Here is a 21,844-nt window from a genome sequence, read left to right as displayed (position 1 = left end):
GAAGGATATAAACTCAAGCTATGTAAGTGACTGTATATGAGAACCCATAAACTGAATATTTGGACATACCTACCCTCTCTGAATTCAATTTTAGGTTCTGTTTTCCCTCAAATAATCTATTTATTCACCTGCAGTCAGTCTTTCCTGACATTTACAGCCATCCCAGCACTGCCTATCCTTTTCTCTTTTTTTTAGATTTTATTTATTTGTTTGACAGAGAGAGAGAGAGCATGCACACACAAGCAGAAGGAGCAGCAGAGGGAGAGGGAGAAGCATGCTCCCCACTGAGCAAACAGCCCAACATGGGGCTGGATCCTAAGACCCTGGGATCATGACCAGAGTCAAAGGCAGACACTTAACTGGCTGAACCACCCAGGCGCCCCATGACCATCCTTTTCTTAGGTCACAAATTAGACAACATAGCTCTTAAGTACAGTATACCACCAGGCAAAATTTCTCCAGTGCACAGGACAATATGAATCCTTATTCATTCTGTCTTTGCTTTCTTACCTCACAACATAACCAGCAGTTCTTATCTTCCTATTCCTGCATTCATGTTTTTCTGCTCTGCCCTGCTCCCTCATTTCCATTAGTCTTAATAAATGCTATTAGAATTCAGGGAAGGATCAGTCACTGAAAGTAGAGGAGATGGGTCTAGCTCTAGGCCTGTAAGGCTCTTATTGGTAGAATTCATAAATCAGGGTAAGGGCAGTGCTTTAAGCAAGTGTATTGTTATTTATGACTTGTCTAGGCAATAAAAAAAATGGCCAGTTTAGTTGGAGTTTGTTGAAAAACAGTAGTAGAGAATGAAGTTAGAACATTATTTCCCAAAAGCTGTATGATGATAGGTTAAAAAGGGGATGAGGGATTATGAACCATTCTCTCTGATCCTAACAGAGAATCCTCTTAGGAGGACATTAATACTTCAAGTCTCTTTTCTTTGATTCACTGTATTAAAATGCCCCACAGGGTAAGAAAACCATAAGTGGAAAAGGATTGGTAAACTATCAGCTTAAATACCCTGCAGATAGGGCACCTGAGGACCAGAGGAAAAGCATTCCAGGAGATGGAAAAGGGATACAGAAGGAGAGTATTGGCTCTGTGCTCTCCTTCCCAAAGACCAAATAGAGGAACAACTCCCTAACTCATCCTCCATTAAAAAAAAAAAAAATTAAGATACTATTCTTACAAAATGTAAATACCTTCCTTTAGAAGGAATTCATCTTCCTGTAAGCATAATCAAAAAGTTGAAAACCAGTTGAAGTAAGTATGAGAGAGGTTCAGGGTTGGAAAATGAGAGAAAGCATGAAATACTAGATATATTGTACAGAGAGAAATAAGGAGAGTTGAAACATTGATTACATTATGTAAAGTGTTATGTATCTCCAACTTAAACTAAGCCTTTAAAACTACTTTGTGATTGACTATGTGTTTCTTTTTGTTTGACAAATTCTTTTGAGGACTTACACATTAAATCTTATTTCTATTAAAAGCTAAGAGAATTTGGTATTTCTCAGAGTATTATAAAGGATTTTGATACTGACAAGAATGCTGTCATTGAAGGACATTCAATTTTAAGCAACTGGTGCTACGTTTTGCCAAGGTGAGATTTCAATTTGTATCATCTGGGATGGGTCCAAGTTATAGTTAGTTCTCTCTCATTTTGCTTCAGCAACGATGTATACAGAAGTATAAAGGAATTTTTGAAACTGAATTTTTGAAAGTTATTTGTAGCTTAAAAAATGTCATACAGAAGCCATCAATTTCCTGTATCAAATGACTAAAACAATTTTATTATACTCTTACACTTTTGTTATATATAGTCTTTACAAAAGTAAAATTTCCAGATACCTCATTATGAACCATTATATAATAATAATATATAATATAATAATGTAATAATATCATTAAAATCTTTTAAATTGTGCATATAATTAATGTTTCATTATCATTTGATAGGAACTGTTTTAAGTTTGAACTGTCTTTAGGGGAAAAAATGGCTTGTTATTAATATAAATAGGACTATTGGGATGAAATTTTGAAAGAACTTTAAGTAACAGAATGTGCATAATAATTTAATCATCAAAGCAGAGAAGAGGTAGGTAGGGAACATAGATTTGACTCTGATTCATTTAACTCTTAACAGAATTTTCCTTAAAGTCTAACAGTTACTAGACATACTTCTGTATGGCAACATTTACTAAACGTTATTTTGTGTTTATAACTGGCACATTGCATTAATTCAATTTAGTTTTTCCTAACAATTCTGGTTGTTAAGATTTAATAAAATGGTGTACTTGGAACTAGGAGCAAATGATTAGTTTATTACTTATGTATTGATAGTGGCTAAATCTTTTTGAGTATTCTCTAAATTAAATTATATAGTTAAATTATATCCAAGCACTGGCTCATAATATTTTACCAACTCTTATTTTTCATAGTATGAAAAGGGGACAAATAATAAGAATTCTTCACACCATACCCCCTGACTGTCCTTTTCACTCATATGAAGATTTCCAGATGCACTGGAATGACCTGGTAAGGAATAGAACTGTATATTTTGTTAGAAGCTATTTGATTTTTGCTTCTTATAATTTAATCTAAGTTTAGCTTTCTCTTAAGAGAATTTCAGCTTTGTTCTTAATTTTTAGTATGGCTATAAACTTCCAGAAGATTGTGGAAATACTAAAATATACTGCAGCATCTACTTCAAAATGATAGGAGGAAAGATCTTCACATATCCTTTTACACACCACTTATAACAGAAGCCCCTTCCAACCTCATGAGCCAGTCTTACTCCTGGCTCTGATGTTGTCCTCATTTTCAGCCTTCTCTATGTCTAAATGAAACTGCGTTCCCCTCTACTTTTTTCCCCAGCTTGAATGTTTTTTGTTTTCCTTAGAATTTTTTTATTTTTATTTGAGAATGAGCTTAATAATGATTATTTTTTTCTCTTAAGCACTATTGCAACAATTTAGGCAACAAAAGGAAATTTAGAGTAGATAGAAAAATGGTCACATGATTGCTACTAGACAGTAAGAAAATCTTAGGATTCTCCTTAGCCAAGTGCTCCCTCCAGTGGTATTTTGGATATTATTGAAAGGGTAAAATTAAAAGAATTAGTCTTTTTACAAAGATTTTTGTCTTTGGAAGATTATTTAATTTTACAGGCAAAATTTAGAGGATCTGACTTGCACTTAATGCACCCCAATGATTTAAGAAAATATCTGTCTTACCATTATTTTAAATAAGTTAATAATATGAGTGTTCAGGTGAAACTTTTCAATTACAATTGGTACTGATTTCACATTCCTGTGTCTGTGTTCTGACCTGCTGGAGTTTCACATTGCAAGAAGGAAGAGTCATAGTGTTCTCTTTCTCCATGCTACATTTCCTAACCCAAATCTTAATATAAAATTGAGGTTGACAGGGATCAGCTACTCCCTTTCATTAGATGCAAAGACGTTATTCCAAGTCCTCAGAATATTTTTCTTCAGAAAAAGTAACTGCTTTTCTAAAAGAATTGCTTTTGGAGCTTGAATGCACTCTATATGTGTTGTTTCTTTGTAGTGAATTTTTACAGCTTTTGGAGATGCAACCTCTCTATTGTTTACTATCAACACTTATTTTCGTGATCTCTAAAGGTCGTAGTGTCTTTCTTATAAATTAGTTTTGAAATATCTTAGTCTGCCAGTCTGTATAGAAAGCTCTATAAGAAGGACACAATGAGCAGTCTTGATTTTGAGTGTTAAAAGAGAATGAAGCAAGATCCCTGTGATAAAACACATTTTGCTTTGGAAAATATGAGATAAGCAATATATGAAATAGGATTTATTTATGTGTGCCTTTTTAACAGTTAATATTGTAATACTTTTTTAATTCCATAGAAATTGCTATCTTGGGGCACCTGGATGGTGCAGTCAGTTAAGCGTCCAACTCTTGGCTTCAGCTCAGGTCATGATTTGTGTTGTGAGATCAAGCCCAGAGTCAGGCTCTGCACTCAGCATGGAGTCTGCTTGAGATTCTCTCTCCCTCTGCTCCTACCCCAGGTGTGTGTGTGTGTGTGTGTGCATATGCATGCATTCTCTCTCTCTCAAATCTTTAAAAGAAAAAAAAAGAAATTGCTATCTCTTAAGTACAAAAACTGTTCTACTATTCTTTAACATTGTTCAGATACCCTCTCAGCTGCATCAGAAGTCAGCCCATACAGTTCTTTCCAAGGGTAGATTTGGAAGGTGTGTTGAAAAGTTTCGTTTCAGACTTAAAATCTAAACTGCCTCATATCTGTGGCTTTCCCATTAAGATGACAACTAAACCATGCTACTACACACAAGAACTAATGAAACCTCATGTACAGGTAAGAGATTTCATACCCTACTGAGCTCTCTAAGACGTAGCATGCACCTATCTTGGATCTCTTGCTTTCTGTGAGGGACTATATAACCCATTGTACTAGAATTCTTTTCTCTCAGTTCAGTGTTTCCTTTAATGTTACTTGTTATTGTACTTGACCATTTATCACTGCCGTTTGTTGTCTTTTTTGTATTTATTGTGGCATTATAGTAATAGTTGTTTACTGGTCTCTTCTAATTTGGCATGAGCTCCTGGAGGGCAGAGATCATATTCATTTTCTTATGCCAACTGCCTGGTACAAAATAGGTGTTCATTAAAAGTTTTTTTCAATGAATATATGATCTTATAGGACAGTTTGGGAACATTTGTCTCATACAAATCCAAGTTTACTTTTGAACTGCCACTTCATTTGAGTCTGCTTGATCCAAAAAGCCTTTGTATAGTTCCATTTACATAAATTGAATTAATTCAATAACATTTTCCTTGTAAGATGATATGCTAAGTAAAATCTTACCAAAAAAAGAAGCAGCAATTAAGCAATGCTGATGAAGAAAATATGCTGGCCTATCTTCACACTCACTAGAATAAGATTTCTTTGTCAACAGATAATAAAATTGGAAGGGAGGTTTTGGAGAAACAAATATAAGGAATTTAATTTAAAATTTTCAACAGTGACCTTTCTTGTAAATGACAATTGTGTGTTTTCATAAAAGGGAAAGATAAAAGTTTGAACAATTTGAGCAGTTTGAATTGTAATATGAATTATATGAATATTTCTGTGTCTGCTTAATCTTTTTTCTTGACTAGGTCCTCTGTTTATTTTAGTTTCCACTGCTCCAATGATTTCAGCTTTCACTTGGTGTTGACTTGCTATGGATTATGGCATTTTTTTCAGCTTTTGCTTCTATGCTAATTGTTTCATTCTCTTTTTGATCCTCAACTAAAATTACCCAGAGCCAGGATCTGATAGGCCCCATTCATCTTTTCAGACCAGGCTGTATCATCTGTCACTCAGCTAGTATTTGGATTTGCTATCCTTGCATCAAGGACACCTCATGTAAATGATATAAAAACATGGCAGCCTAGACAGACATCAGGGCCAATAGGCAAGGCCATTTCCTAAGAAGAGAATGCGAGAGGTGCCTGGGTGACTCAGTCTGGTAAGCATCCAGTTCTTGATTTCGGCTTAGGTCATGATCTCAGAGTTGTGAGATCGAGCCCCACATCAGGCTCGGCGTTCATCAAGGAGTCTGCTTGAGATTCTCTCTCCCTCTGTCCCTCCCCCTTGCTCTCTCTCTCTCGTTCTCTCTCTGGAATAAATGAATCTTTAAAAAAAAAAAAAAGAAAGAGAAAGAATGTGAGTGGACAAATTCCAACTGGCATCCTTATGATAATGAATCTTAAAGTTTTGCCCAGACATAACATTTTTAGTAGTTACTGGCCAAGTCCAAATCTGAGAATTTAGAAGTAAATACATCATTATATAATGCACTTTTATTGGATATATTTATCGAATACTTATTATTTCCAGCCCATGTCTGTTTTAGAAACAGTGAATCTGGACAATATACTTGTACAAATTTGCTTCTTAAAGGTAAAATAACACTTAATTGGAAATTCTGGTCTTTGTATTGCTCCTGACAATAAGAACTTATCCTACTCAGTTTTATTGAGTGCCTCTGTGTGCCAGCTTCTTTTACATGTATTATTGCATCTTAATCATCTTGGAATAAAGAATTGTTTTCCCACTTTTTGCAGAAGAAACTGAAGTTCAGAGCATCCAAGTAATTTAACCAAAGCCACGCAGTTAAATACATTGCACAATTAGAACTGAAACCCAGAGGAAGATTCTTAGTCATGAAATTGGGAAAAGTTTAGATTTGTGTTTAAGAGCTCTGGTTATAGGAACCTTTACTGTGGGCATAATCTTAGGCAAGTTATTTGATCTCCTTGTGCTTCAGTTTTCTTGTAAAACAGGGCATGGTAGTGGTGGTAATAATAACATTTGTCACAAATTGGGCTCTCTAGGAAGCTGACTCTGGAGTCTAGTGCACATGATGTTTATTGGGGACTGAATTTGGAACACCTGTGGAAGGTGAAGATGGAAGAAGATGGGGTAAAGGGAGAAGTCATTAGCAAAGCAGGTACCAGGTAGCTTTGGCCAAACTTCCCAGGAGCTCTAAGGCTAAAATAGCCCATCATGGTGGTTTTGCATTGTCCAAATAGCCAGGCCTTTATAATCCCTCCTTCATCTGTCATTGGATTTGGGCCACCCAGGGACAGCATGTCCATAGGTGAGGTAGGTTTCTGGAACTAGGGCATCCCTGCAAGGGCCAGCTCCCAGCAGTGGGGGCAGCAGCCCTTTTGCGAAGGGGATCTGAGCAGCATGTCACTGCATCCTTCACAGTACTTCACAGGGTGTTTTGTTTTTTGTTTTAGGATTAGATAATACCCAGAACAGTTCCTAGTACTTAGCTCATAGTAAATGTTAGTTCCTATTATTGCTACACCACATGTTAGCTCTAAGATTCATGCAGCCTAAAAAGCGTAAGTTTAAAAAGTGAAAAACAAATTGATCAGACTATTTAATAAAACTGAACCGACTTTTAAAAAAATTAAATTAGCAAGAGTGCTTAACCAAACTAGTTTTCTTTTTTAATTGATGGAAGTTCTCAAAGATAAATAAATTAGTATAATAAACTCTCATATGCCTGTCATCTAGCTCTTCTTTGATGTAGTTTTTGGGTGGGGAGTAAACTGGAGTATTTTAAAAGAAACCCAAGATATGATGTTGTTTCACCTGTAAAGACTTCAGTATGCATCTCTATCTGACAGGAACTTTTAAAAATTATTTAGAATAATTCCTTAATATCATCTAATACCAGTCCATATTCCAATTCCCTGTTTATCTCAAAGATTTAGGGGGCTTTGTTTAAATCGTAATCCAAGCAAGGTCCACACATTTTCATTTGGTTGTTATATCTTTTAGGTCTCTTTTATCCTATAACATTCCAAACCCCCTTCCTTTTTTATTTATGTCAGTTATTTGCTGGAAAAACTGGACCATTTTCTCTGGAGAACGTCCCATATTCTGGATCTGACTGTTGCTTTCTTGTGTCACGTCATTTGCAGTTAACATATTCTAAACCTCCTCTTTCCTACAAGTCTGTGGTTAGATCTAAGCTTAACTGAATTCTGGTTCAGCTTTAATCAAGAAACACTCAGGTGGTGCAATACACAGAACCAGATTTTAATAGATAAAACACATTTAATCAGTCATTTTGGTCAATCCTCAAGTTTCATTTAATCATTACCTTAATTCTAGGACTCCATTAAATGACATCCATTCATCTAAATACATGATAAGGCTTTTGGTTTTCTTCTACAGTTTATGTTAATGTGCCAAGTTATGTTAAGATGTTTGTAAAGTTCTAGAAATTAAAAGTCAACTTAGCCACATTTGCCAGTGACACCTGGAACAATAATGGTAATAATGTAGTAAAATATAAGATTTTTGTTGAGTTATGACTTCATAAAGCTTTGGTTTGTTGACCATTTAAGTATTTTAGTTCCATGAATTATTTATCATCTCATCTGCTGTTTACATTGTCCTTTTTGTAGTCTTTTTATAAATTTTGAATATAAACCTAGAGGTTTCACCCTTTGGCTATTTACTATATTTTAGAAGTTGAAAGAATGAGTAAATAATACATCGACAGGCTACAGGGCAAAACAAGCCCTTGGAAGTTATTCTCATCAGATGTATGTTTCTGAGATAGATGAAGATGAAACAGGGTGTGAATATAAACATATTTCAGACACATATTCTACATAAGTTTTATGTCAGAATGCAAGTAATTCTATTCTCATCTAAATCTACCTAGAATGAGTTTTTCTTTCGGAATCTCAAGTATTGGATATGTTGTTTAAAAGTTACTACAGTTTATAAAATGCAGGAGTCAAAAAAATGGCTTAGTTCTTGAATCCTTTTTTCATCAAATGGAAAAAAAAATCTAAATATTTTAAGATGACCTAGTCACTTCTGATAAAACATCTCTTTGAGGTAGAATTTCATTTAAATTTAAGAATTGTTCTTCTCCCCATGATAGCATCTATGTGCAGGAAAAGGCTGTGTGGGGTGAGGGCATTTGGTGTATTTACCTAAAATGATCCAGGAGAATGAATGCCTTAAGCTGTTTCTGGACACCTACAAAGATGGTGAGCTGGATACGTGGCTTCTCTTAACTCTGCAACTGAAAAACCAAAGACCTTAATAATTGAACTTTTCAGCGGAAACTGCAGAAGTGTGGCTTTACCTTATTTCTTCCTTCCAAATAATGTATGAGTATGTCTGATTAGTTGATCCTAAATTGCATCCTGAACCCTAACTGCAAAGGAAAAAATGTCCATTTTAGATTTCCAGGCACCAGTTTAGGAAGGAACACTAGATGGAGGGAAGAATGGATGTTGAACTTCAGTCCACCAGTATCCATCACACAGTCACAGCTGGGTAATGCAGGGGAGAGGGGCATTCGTTTCTTGACCTGGATTGGTCTGATGTTGGTGGTATCTTGACGAAGATGACGTATAAGGTTTTCTTCTAAGCTCCCTTGTTCAGAGAGTCTTCAGAAGAACAGCTGCATCCCCTCTTCATTGTCTTCAGAAGTATATGTCAAACCCTGTTTTGGGTTGAATTGTGTCCTCCTTGTCCCATGTTCATGTGTTGAAGCCCTAACTCCAAATCTCAGGATTTGACCTTGTTTGAAAAAGGATCATTGCATATGTAATTAGTTAAGATCAGGTCATACTGGAATACAGGGGGCCTCTAATCCAAGATGACTGGTATTGTTTATATAAAGGGGAAATTTGGAGACAGACACACGTGCAGGGATACCATCATGTGAATTTGAAGATGACCATCTATCTACAAGCCAAGAGGAGAGGCTTAAAACAGATACTTTCTTCATGGCTGCAATCCTACCAACACCTTGATTTTGGACTTTCGGCCTCCAGAACTTTGAGGCAATACATTTCTGTTGCTTAAGCCCCTCAATTATGATATTTGTTACAGTAGCCCTATCAAACTAATACAAACCCATTTTTGATGAATGCTTTTTCATTCAGGTTAGCAAATCTCCAGGGGTTATAAGCCAGCTCTTATTCATTAGTCAACCTCTGTATCCCTTCATTCAGGGTCATGAAACCTGGCTGGGTCTTCTGTGCCCTCTGAAAATTATGGGGAAGTAAAGTAAGGTGACTTCTTGCTTTACTGTCATGGATAAGCCTCCAACTTGAGAAATCTACAGACGAGAAGTGAGCCCTCCTCATCTGTTTTCAGCATCAACTCAAACCTCACCCAAGATTTTTCTTGGATTCTTCCCATTTCTCCCAAGAATAGCCAGGGTGGGAGAAAGAATATTGTTCTCTATGGTGACTTTGTATTACGTCAACTTAAGTATGCCAGAAGTATATTTTTCTGAATTCCTTTCTCTACACAGTTCAGGCTTAGGGTGGCACGTGACTGGAGAGGTGGAAGTGAAGCAAGAACCATGTTTACACTTGGAAAGTGTATGTGAAGCCTGAAAGACAACTCAGACCCCTGGGGATGTGCTATGGCACCTTGTTAGTTGGTGTGGAGTAGGAATTAGGCCATAGTTCCTTCATCTCCCACTGTATTTCCTCTTTAAGTCTCTCTAAAGCCCGCACCAGGTTTTTGTGCACCTTCATTGCATAGTGCACCAGCCCTTCAGTAGGCCACCTGTATTGTGACATTGGAGGCTTGAGGGTGGTAAGAGATGACGTGGGTTCTGGCTAGAGGCAGCATGCTTTCTGACATGTACTCCCATTTTTCAAGATGGTCACAAGATTGTCCATCCACATGCCCTTATGACCAGTGACAACACTCATGCTATAGCGAGGTAGGGGTCTTTGTTCCCTCCTCCTGTGTTTGGGCAGGACTGTGACAGAGGTGATGCTGCATGACTTCCAAGACTAGGTTAGGTGGAAGTTGTCTCTCTCAGGACTCTTGCTCTGGGATCCCAGACCACATGAGGGGGCTGCCTGAAGTTAGTCCAGTTTACAGCCAGCATCCAGCATCACACGTGAGTGAGGAAGTGACACCAGCCCCAGGGTCATCTCACTGCAGTCCCATGAGAGACTCTGAACTAAACCAGATCAGCTCCGAGAATCGTGAGAGAGAAGACCTAATTATTGTTTTGAACCACTAAGTTTTAGTGTGACTTATTCTGCTTAATAACTGGATCACTCACTTTTTCTTTGCCTATTTATAACTCTTATCTCTGAAAACTCTCTCCAGCTCTCCTCTCAACTCCATTCAACAACTGAACCTCCAGGAGTGGAGAGAAGCAAACCAGTTCTGGTTTGCACATTATTCCTAGCAATTTTAAAATTTTATTTCAAGTTGTGACTCTGTTTTTGATGCCAGAGGTTGAGAAAAGAACTCCCTATCCCATGTTTCAGATTATTGTCACATGTCACTTTTGTGGACTCTAGGACTCAATAGATATGTATTTTAAAAGACTATAAACACCTCCCATCAACAGGTGAATGGATCAACAAAATGTGGGATTTCTATATAGTGTAATACTATTCAGGCATAGAAAGAAAGGAAATTTTGACCCCTACTACAACATGGATGAACCTTGAAAACATGCTGAGTGAAATAAGCCAGACACAAAAAGACAAATATTGTATAATTCCACTTATACAGGATACGTAGAGAGGGCAAATTCATAGACCTAGAGAGTAGAATAGAGGTTCCCGGGGGCTGCAAGGAGAGAAAACTGGAATTGTTGTTGAAGACTACTGAGTTTCTGTTTGGAATGAAGAAAAGGTGGTGGAAATGATAATGGTGATGGTTACACAACAGGAGTGCATGCAATAAGGAATGTACTCAATGTCCCTGAACTGTATACTGAAAAATGGTCAAAATGGTAACTTTACGTTTTATCTATATTACCACAGTTTTTTTAAAAAGACTAAACACTCGGCTGTCTTTGAGCTGTCTGACTCTTTGCCGGTCTGACAGATGCTTGTTGAATAGCTACCAGGTACCAGCACTCTTTTAGGCAGTGAGAATACAAAATGATCAAAACACAGACAGCCAATGTCCTATAGTCAAAATCCTACTTATTCTTAAAGGCCTGCTATAGATGCAACCACCTCTTCCATTCATTTAATTTCTTAGAACAAGAATTTTGTAGTAACTGTGAATGATTTAGGAATGTGAAATAGAGGGGCACCTGGGTGGCTCAGTAGGTTGAGCATCCGACTCTTGGTTTCAGCTCAGGTCATGGGATAGAGCCCTACCTTGGGCAGCAGAGAGTATGCTTGGAAGCCTCTCCTGCTCCCTCTGCCCCTGCCCCTTCTTGTGCACTCGTGAGCTCTCTCTAAAATAAATCTTTTTAAAGATGTCAAGTATATGAGGATAAATACATCATGGCTCCTACCCTCAAACAATCTAGTATCTACATAAGGTGATGGAACATGCATGCTGAAAGATAAGAACACCACCTTTTACTACTATTTTTTTGGTGACAAATACTGATAGCATATTCTTAGGAAGTTGAGGGGGGAAGAATGTAAAGAAGAGGGAAAGACATTCTGAACGAGAGCAGCATGGACCTCTTTGGAGGACAATGGGTAGCTAATTGTAGTTTTCGTAGTTGATTTATATAGAATGTAGAACATATCTTCATCTAAAATATCTTGAAAGGTTGGTATCTTAAAAAGGATGCAAACCATAGAAGCGTACATGTTTCCTCAAGAAAGCTCATTGGGTTTTTTTTTGTTTTTTTCTGTTTATAGTAGTGTTACTTTATATTCTTATTTTGATATTTTATATGTTATTTCTTTTCCATTAAGAACATTTTTACATTTTAAAAATTTCCTAATCTCTATCCTTTCAGGAAAACAAAGTCAAGGCACCTAATCTGACCACTAAACAAATGTTCAAGTTCTCTCTGACTCAGGGCCCTTCCACACGACCTGCTCTGGCTGAGCGTCTTTTACCGTGTTCAGTAGTCATGGACCACAAGGTGGAGCATTCCAGCAGCCATCTGAAGAAGCCCTGGGTGTCCTCAACTCTGCACCTCCAGCAAGAAGCTCTCCAGAACAGAAAGAAACCCCTGTCTGACAAGGCACCTGAAGTACATTTGGAAGTACCAAAGCCCAACAGAGAAAAGATTCGAGTTCAAAGCACAAATTTTAGTTCCCAGAATAATTTTGCCCCTCAATTCATACCAGTTTTCAAAAATCAGTCATTACAAAGGAACAAAAATATCTTAGAACCTGGCAACCTGAAAAGAAAACAGCATGTTGTTACAGAATCTAAATTGTTTTCACTTAAAACTAGCATGATGCAAAGTGACAAACTGAATTTAGATCCAGCTATTAGAAAAAGACTTAATCATAATGTTCAGATAAATGCTAGAAATTTAAATCAGAAGACTTCTAGACTACAAGAAAAAAAACACTGGGTCCTGTGAAAATATGATAAAATATCCCCCTTCTAATGGAGAATCATCAACTGTGAGTTTAAATGAAAGTAAACACCTGTCTAATAGTTTAGCATTTCAGATGTCAAATAACAGTTTAGGTGTAATAAACAGTGCTGTTGAATTCCAAGTGAATGGAAAAGAACATTTAACAAACAAATATATAACACAAATTTTAGGAAAAGGCCACAAGTTACTAAAAATAAAAAAACAACCGCACATTTTTGAATCAGACACAGAAACGGAAGATCCCCAACTACTACAGCAACAATCAATAAATCAAACTATGAAAGTTGATGTAAATGACCACAAATTGATAAGCAAAACAGGCCACAGGTCTAAAAGAAAATTGTGTCAGGAATCTTCAAAAACTTCAAAGAGACCTCATTCCAATACTATCCATTATGGACAGTCCAGTTTCTCTAGGAACAAGGTAAAAAAATCTGGGGTATTTATCATATGGTAGGCCTTTCAAACCCCTAAAGATTTAAATGATTTTCCCCAGATCATCTAGAAACAATGAGAAACAGAGTATCTACCCTAACACAACTGCAAGTATATACAGTTAATTTTAACCAAGTGTGATTCTTTAATCTGATTACAGATACATGATGTGGACAAATCAAAAGCTCAGAAACCTCTCCTCCCTAAAGCTTAGAACATGGATGTGAAGGAAGGAAATGTCCACCAGGTAACTTAGGTGATACCTTTTGATTTATTTTTTGTTACATTATCTGAATTGGTATTGCCATGTTTAGGGATCCCCAACCTCTTGGTAAGAAGGAGCTACTTTTAAATTACGTGAAGCCTTATAATCAGCAAGGAAATAGGAAATATTGGGAACAGTGCAGCCCTTGAATAAGGACTGTACACAGAATCTGTTGCGTATAGTAAAGGCCCCCACAGAGGGTTGAGGTGGAGAAAGGTCCCACAGCTGGCTGTCTCCCACACTGCTCTGTGGTCTTTGCAGACTAAAAAGAGGGCATAGCAGTAACAGACCGCCTAAAGATAAAAGATTCCGCATCCACTAGAACATGTACCTTTGGGACTTTTACCCAAGATAATTAACCTTATATGATGTTTCAAAGGTTAATCATGAAGTTAAAATTTACTCCACAAAATTGCAGTGCCGGCTAAAGTGAAACTTGAGATTTAGCTGATAATGCTGAGTCCACGGCACTGAATTCACAAACCATGCGTTTGGAAATTGCATTGTATTCCATTCTGCCATCTGTTTTATTCTAAGAACAAACATATTACTAAAATATCCACAAATACTTTTTTTGCATAGAATTACTGGAATATTTTCAAATTCCTGTGAACAGACTAGAAAACATTTTCTTCTTTTCTCCTATAAATGCTGTTTCTTTCTGTAATAGAATTTCAGCCTGATTTCAATTAACCAAAAGGTACTTAATTCTGTTCCTATTTTTTTAACTATCTTGTATTTCATGTAGTTTTTGACTACATTTTAATGCACTCAGTAGGTGGTTTAGGAAAAAAGTGTGTGTGCTAGAATGCCTTAAAATTTTTCATTTTCATTTTAAAAAATCTATTCCGGATTTCATAATTTTTTAGAAGTATAACACTTTCCCACTTTGAACTACTTAAGATCTAAGATAATTTTTAAATTAAAATAAATTATTCCACCACCTAGAAAGAATAGCATAATGAGAAAAATTATGGATATCTTTATTGGAAATATTTTCTGCCAAATGTAAAGTTAGTATATACCCCTGTAAAAAAATTTGAGTAATTACAAAACAGTTTCAAGAAAAAAGTAAAAAAAAAAAACAAAAACAAAACACCTGTAATTCCTCTTTGCAGAGATAACCACTCTGAATATGGATGGACATTCACACACTCCTGAGCATGGAATCAGGCTCCATACACTGCTGGGGAACCTCCTTTATCACTTGACAGTTGTTATTTTCATGGATGCATAGTATTTATTCCATGGCTTGTGGGTATATTAACTGTCACTACTGATTGACACTTAAGTTGTTCCCAACTTTTCACTGTGGCAACAGTATTGTACAACTGGTTTTGAACAGATATTTTTAAAATATCCAAGTGTATAGTAGTTTTGTTAGTTGAAAATACCTTTATTTTGCCCTTACTATTTTTATGGAGACTTCTTTGAATATATTATTTTTATTATTGAAGATTTCAAGCTTTACAACATATAGACAATAGTGTAAAGATCTAAGTAGCTATCACCTAGCTTTAACAATTATTAATATTTTACCACTCTGTTTCACCTATTTCTCACAGATCCATTTTTTTACTATACTATTTAAGACAAATTCAGTACATCAGACAGCTCACCCATAAACACTTTAATATAGCTCTCTACCAGGCAAGGGATAGCATATTTTTAAAGAAAAAAAGAATATGTGTATGAATATATTACAGTTTTTGGCCTATCTACAGTATCTTTACTAACTCACTAAATTTTACTTTAACATGTAAACTGCCAGAAAGCCCTCAATAAACATAAAACCTGTTTCACAGAACAGCTAGAGCCTTCAGTCATACAACCAAAGTAATGGCGTGAAGATTTATTTGTTCAGCATATGTATGTGCTCTGTGCCAGGCAGTGGACCAAGCACTGTGCTAGTGAAATAACAAAACTGCCATTGGCTGTGTAGTCTAGCCTCCAGCCAACCCATTCTGGGTTCCCAGCAAAAATGTAGAAGTGTATGTGCAGTGAAGCAAATGCAACAATGATGTTTTGGTCTATATTACAAATAAATTATTGAGCTTATAAAAAGGGAGAAACAGAAATAGAGTTTCTCACCTAATTAGTATTATTCTGGCTTTCAAACATTTTAGATGTTTAATTTGCAAAATGTGATATAATTGTTGTGTAAGATATTTAAAAGAAATACAAAATCCTCATTAATATTCTACTGAAATAATTCTTCATTAAATTTTTAAAAACCCAGCAGAGGGCGCCTGGGTGGCTCAGTTGGTTAAGCGACTGCCTTTGGCTCAGGTCATGATCCTGGAGTCCCTGGATCGAGTCCCGCATGGGGCTCCCTGCGCGGCAGGGAGCCTGCTTCTGCCTCTGACCCTCCCCCCTCTCATGTGCTCTCTCTCTCTCATTCTCTCTGTCTCAAATAAATAAATAAAATCTTTAAAAAAAAAAATAAAAACCCAGCAGAGAGCTGAGTGTAAGTTGAACCTTGATTTTTTTTTAATGTGATTCGCTGTTTTTCCTACTTCACTAAATCATTGCAATTAAAGGCAAAAGTGAATACAAACTCTACTTCAAGACTGTAAATACAGTTCTTGCTCTTGAAGTTGCACCTGGTTGATTAATTTACTGTAAGCGTTTCTTTTTCCTAGAGTATTTCTATTTTGAAATATTTTGTCATTTTCAGAGGGAAACACAGCTGGTTTAAAGCCCATTTTGAGTGGGCCTTGTTCATTCTAAAACTGGTATGATAGATAACTAGTAGACTGCGATAAAAAAAAAAATGGTATGTCATGTTTGTGAGGCTGTGGTGACAATATTTGTTAATGAAAATACTGTGAATATCTTCATTAACATATTCTGTGAATATAGTATATATATTTGGTCACTCAGTCGTCACAACATGTACTTCCTTGAAACCAGTCTTTCGCTCTGCTCCATGCATTCCTAGCTGCCTTCCTACTACTGTCCTCATACTTCAGGTAATAAAAGACTTACTTTATTATAAGACTAAGCAAAATAATTAAAAAGATAAATCCACTGCTTAGTGTGTAATATCTTCCAACTCTTTATATAAATAACCTTGCTAGCTCCTCCTCCACTCCATTAGTGTCTAAAACTAATTTATAGGATAGTATTTCATTTAGATAAATGTTAATCTACATGGCAAGCCTGCTTATGTTAGGATCAGTCTATTTTCTGGTGTAAAGTAGGTTTCTTTTTCATCTTACAGTATTTACCTTAATGAAAACTTAACACACAAAATATATGTAACGTGTATATTTGATATGTATGTATATATGATATGTGTGTACATATAATATGTATGTACATATTATATATATGTTTATATATATGATTTACTATAGAGATACATGAACAGATTGATTGATTATGTACTATTTCATGTTCAGAGAAGAGGTTCCAGGCCAAATTGCTGTGCTCAGACTCACTGAAAAAATTAGTGAAAATTTTGGTTCATTTTAAAGATTATAATTTCGAAAGCCAGGATAATTCCAAATCTAATTAGGGAAAACTAAATTGCACTTTCTTGTTTAAGTTTTTGTTGGTTTATATGCATTGTGGACACCACCCCACCCTGCCCTCAAATCATTCTTCATATTCCAATTGTATGTTAGTTTAGAACCATTACAGTTTTAAACCATAAATAATTTTATGTTTGCCTATATGCGGAACCTTAAAAGATTAGCCATTTCATTTAAAAACCTATGGCAATATGCCAGAATTTATGCTAAGAATCATCTTCATAGAAATGTAAAAATGTTTTTCATGTACTATTTGTATTTTCAATTTCACAGTATTTTTTGCTTACTATATTTGAACTTTTTCTATTTATATTTTTATATATTACTAAAATTATACATTATTACATATTTTCTTTGTATTTTTTGCTTACCATATAAAATACGTAAAATATATGGGTTTGTCAATGATTACTAACCAGTTCACTAACCAGTTTTTGCTCTCTTTTTCAAATTGTACATCATCTGGTGTTAATGCTGGAATTGACAATATATTGTATTTACTGATACTTAAGAATGGTCAGTATTTATAGCTGTTTAAAGATGTCATGATCATTATTTATTGATGCTTAAAATGTTCATGTTGTTGTATCCTACCTACATAGTGTCTTATTTTAAATAAGAAAATAAAGGTATTCAGATAGGTGTATTTTCATGTTTTGGAGAGACTACATATAGGAATAGAAAGGCTTGGATAAATTCCAAACTGTTTTACATTTATGGTTCCATTTCTTCACGTGCATTTGCTACTGGAGCCATGTAAACTAGTTAGGTCATCACCACTTCCCAGAACTTCTATTCTCAAAAGTTTCTTTTTCGTTTCATTCAACAGATACTTATTTAGTATCTACTACATGCCAAGCACTATTGTAGGTACTTGAGATACATCAGTGAACACTAACCTTGGGATATATCAGTGAACACTGAGAAGGACAGATGATAAACATGACAAATAAATAATATAATGTATTAGAAAGTGACAAGTATAGGAAAAAGAAAAATAGGGAAAGTAAGGGAGATGGTTAAGGTAGGCTTCCTTGAGCAAAGACCTGAAGGAGGTGAGGCTCTCCAGGCATAAAGAGCAGGCTATGTATGTTCAAGAGACATCAGGGAGCCCAGAGTGGCTAGAGTAAAAAGAGCCAAAGGGGGGAGACCAGAAGGTCAGATCTGATGATATTGGGCCTGTCAGCCATGGCGAAGACAGTCACTTTTACACTGGGTGAGATGGGTTTGGGATCAGAGGGGTGACATGGTCTGACTTGGGTTTCAACAGGCTCATTCTGACTGCTGCATTGAGAACAGACTGAGGCTAGAGGAGAGCATGAGAGAAGAAATAGGGGGATCAGCCCAGAGGCTGTGCAGTCATCCAGGGAAAGATGGAAGTGGTGTGCCACCATGGCAGCTGTGGAAGAGATGAGGAGTGGTCGATTCCGCGCATGTTGTGAAGGATACCGTACACTGGAGGATTAGGGATTGAGAGCAAGAGGTGCTGAGGATGACTCCAAGGTGTTTGGCTTGATCACATCTCACTTGAGATGAAAAGGAGTGGGACTGGCATTTCACAATGTGGAGGCCATTGATGACGAGCAACTCTATGGAGTGATGGAAGCAAAAGCCTGACTGGGAGAAGGGAGAATTAGAAATCATGAGTGTAGACAGCTCTTTCGAGAAGTGTCATCAGTGGACTTCTCTGAATCCTTGTTAATTACCCTTAACAATATTATCCTTTGATTATCCCCTTCTTGAAACCATATTTTCCCACAGCCTCCATAATCTTACATCTCTGGACACAAAGTTTCTATTTCTCTTACTGACTGGCATTGAGTACCCAAGGACTTTGAAGGATGAACAATAGTTATGCCAAATACATTGGGACACAGGAGGAATGGGAAGAAGGGCATTCCAAAGAGAAATCAAATGAGAATAGGCATGAAGAGGTACACATGTTTAGGAGCAGTGAATGCTGGTTCTTGTGTGGTTAGCTTGTGTTTCATATGGGGACCAGAATGACTGCAGACCAGGCCACAGTAGTAAAGAAGAGTTTTAGGCTGGGTAATTAAATCATGTGGAAGCTGTTCCAGAAACCTAGTCCAGGCAGCAGAGAAAAGAAAATAAGACAGTACTGACCTACAAGTGGCCATCAGGGAAACTGGCTCTAGAGGTAGGGTCAGAGGTGAAGCTGGATTTTCAATCTTGAACCACTGTAAGAAGAATGCCACCTTTTAAAAATACAGAAAATAGAGGCGTGGTGGGGAAAATATTAACAGAAGATGGCTGATTCAGTCCATCGTGAACTGAGTTAGTGGCATTAGCAGAAGATAAAGATAGACCATAGAGACAGACAATAGACCAATAATATTAAAGCTCAGGGAAATGGAGTTTGGGGTATCATTCACATAGAACTACTGAAGATGCGTGTGAGTGTAGGGAGTGAAGAGAAGAACACGGATGACAATTTTGAGTACACAGTGTCGGTGTGTAAGGAATGGGGAAAGGGAGAATGTGCAGAGAAGAGCAGTCAGGATAAGGTCAGAAAGAGAGGTGAGGAGTCCCAGAGCCAAGGAAAGGAGTGTGTGGAGATGGCAAGGGCAGCGTCAGTGCACTGGCCAGGAGGAGACCTGAGAGACAGCTTTGGTCTACAGTTCAAAGGGGAGATGGTCCAGGTGCACAGGAACAAGTGCTGGGGTCCCTGCAGGAAGTCTGGCTGTGGAGGGAGGGCCCACACACCCTGGTTTGAAGGGCTGGCAAGATCAAAGGGACATTTGTGCACTTCAACCAGGAACAAATACCTGGTGAGAATGAATCAAATGGATAAGATTTTTCCATCTTAAGCTTTTCCTCTGTAATTTTTTAAAATTCTGGAACCTACTTGCCAATATTAACAGAAAAATTCATAAACAGTTCATCATCTTAGCTTATTAGCTTTGTGTTTAAAAGGAATGTTCATGATTGATTTTCTTAATGTTGCATGTATCTTTCATTCTGTTTTCTGCCAGAGAAAATTTTCCTAGTTGACACACACACACAAAAGGCATGAGTATTTTATTGTCTTCTACAAAGATCATCCTGGCTGTTACTATATATTCATTATATTATTAAATTTCTGAATTTATTCAAAGAATAGTTTTGCTATTGACATTTATCCATGAAAGAAATTACATATATGCATAATATTTTTAAATTTTGTTCCACTAGCTTTTTTCCAGAGCATCGATGGGAATTATTTCTAGTTGGTAGCCTGTATTACTATATAAAAGTAGTAGAAATCTGCAGTTATAATTAAGGAGAAACTTGGCAAAACGTAATTGGTTCTGTGGTTTATTATATATCTACTTATCTCCATACCAATGTTGCCGTACTGAGATAAATAGACATGGGACTACTTGTGTGAAGCAGAGAGCCTCCCCTACCCTCTTCTTTCAGCTCTGCACTTGGTGAACTTGTTTTGGTCTGAGTCAGAATTTGAAAACTAACTTCCTCGATGAGTTCCTGTTTTCAATAATGGCAGGCTAGGTTATTTAAACTAAACCTGTCACAGAAAACCAATAATGATGGATACATTTTTTAAAGTTCATAGCAACATTCAAGAACCAAAATGACAGAAGGAATTACCAGTATAAATGCTAAGAGAAAACCAGAAAAGGAAACAGAGAATTCAAAATTACTTTTGCTCTTAAGATATTTGATAACCCAGACTGGAAATGGAGCTGTGTTTTGATGATGTTGAAGAGTGAGGGGAACAGAAATGTAAACCCTCAGTGCCTGTCAAAGGCGGGGAGCCTACTGGAGATGCCCACCTCACTCTGCAGTAGACATGTTTTGCTGGGAACCTGAAGACTGTGCCCAAGGTGAAGGTACCATCAGCCACCACCCCCAAGTGCCTGGGGGGGGTGGGGTGGGTACACCGCCTTAGTGTGAGAAAAATAGGGGGAAAACATGAGCCCCAGTGAATCTCTGCCCATATTCACCAGGGTGATCCAAGAAAATTCAAACCAAGAATTTAAAATAATATCAGAACTATAAAGGTGCCAGAAATATCAAAAACTTTAGGGAGGAAACAATGTTTTTGAATGGTATTAAAGAATATCAAAGTAAATGGAGGGCTGTACCATGTTCATAGAGTGGAGACTGGATAATGGAAAGATTCAGTTGTGATTTTGAGCCACATTTCAACATGTTTGTTTTTAGAACTTGGTAAGTTTATTCTAAAATTGATATGGGCTTGCAGAAGTCACAAATAAAGACTCTTAACAGAAAAGAAGAGAGATAACTTGCTCTCCAGATAACAAGATTTATACAAAGCTATGATAATTAAAACAATATGGTATTGGTGTTCAGATTGACAAACTGCTGAAACAGAAGAGCCCAGTAGACTGTATATAAATAAGATTTCATACTATTACTGTTCATAATGACTCAAAGGCAATCTAAATGGCCATTATGAATCTTACTACCATGATAGAAATGAGATGTGAATGAGCTTCCATCCATGTAAAAGTTTAAAAACAGGAAAAATTCAACCATGTTGTTTAAGGATTTTTCGCTATAATTTTTTACTCTTCCTTTCAATGTTGTTTAAAGGCTGCAATATATTAGACAAAGAAATCTTTGCTAATATAAGTGTTAATTCTCTGCAGACAACCATATACTCCTTAAAAATCACGTAAGCAATATAAAGGTTTCTGCAACCTACATATGCCTCTTTTGGGAAAGAAGAAAAAGCAATGTATTGA

The 21,844-nt window shown here is 36.6% G+C and overlaps 1 protein-coding gene across 1 annotated transcript in view; it reads left to right on the top strand.

Annotated features, from left to right (window-relative positions):
* The window catches only part of C14H18orf63 (chromosome 14 C18orf63 homolog), a 59,949-nt gene that overhangs the window by 13,234 nt on the left and 24,871 nt on the right, over positions 1 to 21,844 (top strand). The window contains 6 exon segments of the mRNA XM_044921240.1: positions 1,494 to 1,603; positions 2,442 to 2,538; positions 2,652 to 2,737; positions 4,174 to 4,357; positions 12,282 to 12,839; positions 12,841 to 13,302. Coding sequence (XP_044777175.1) covers positions 1,494 to 1,603; positions 2,442 to 2,538; positions 2,652 to 2,737; positions 4,174 to 4,357; positions 12,282 to 12,839; positions 12,841 to 13,302 — 1,497 coding nt within the window.

This window comes from Neomonachus schauinslandi, chromosome 14, assembly GCF_002201575.2.
Source record: "Neomonachus schauinslandi chromosome 14, ASM220157v2, whole genome shotgun sequence".
Classification (NCBI taxonomy): Eukaryota; Metazoa; Chordata; class Mammalia; order Carnivora; family Phocidae; genus Neomonachus; species Neomonachus schauinslandi.
Note: the sequence above shows the minus strand (reverse complement) of the source record. Positions and strands in the feature narration are given on the sequence as shown.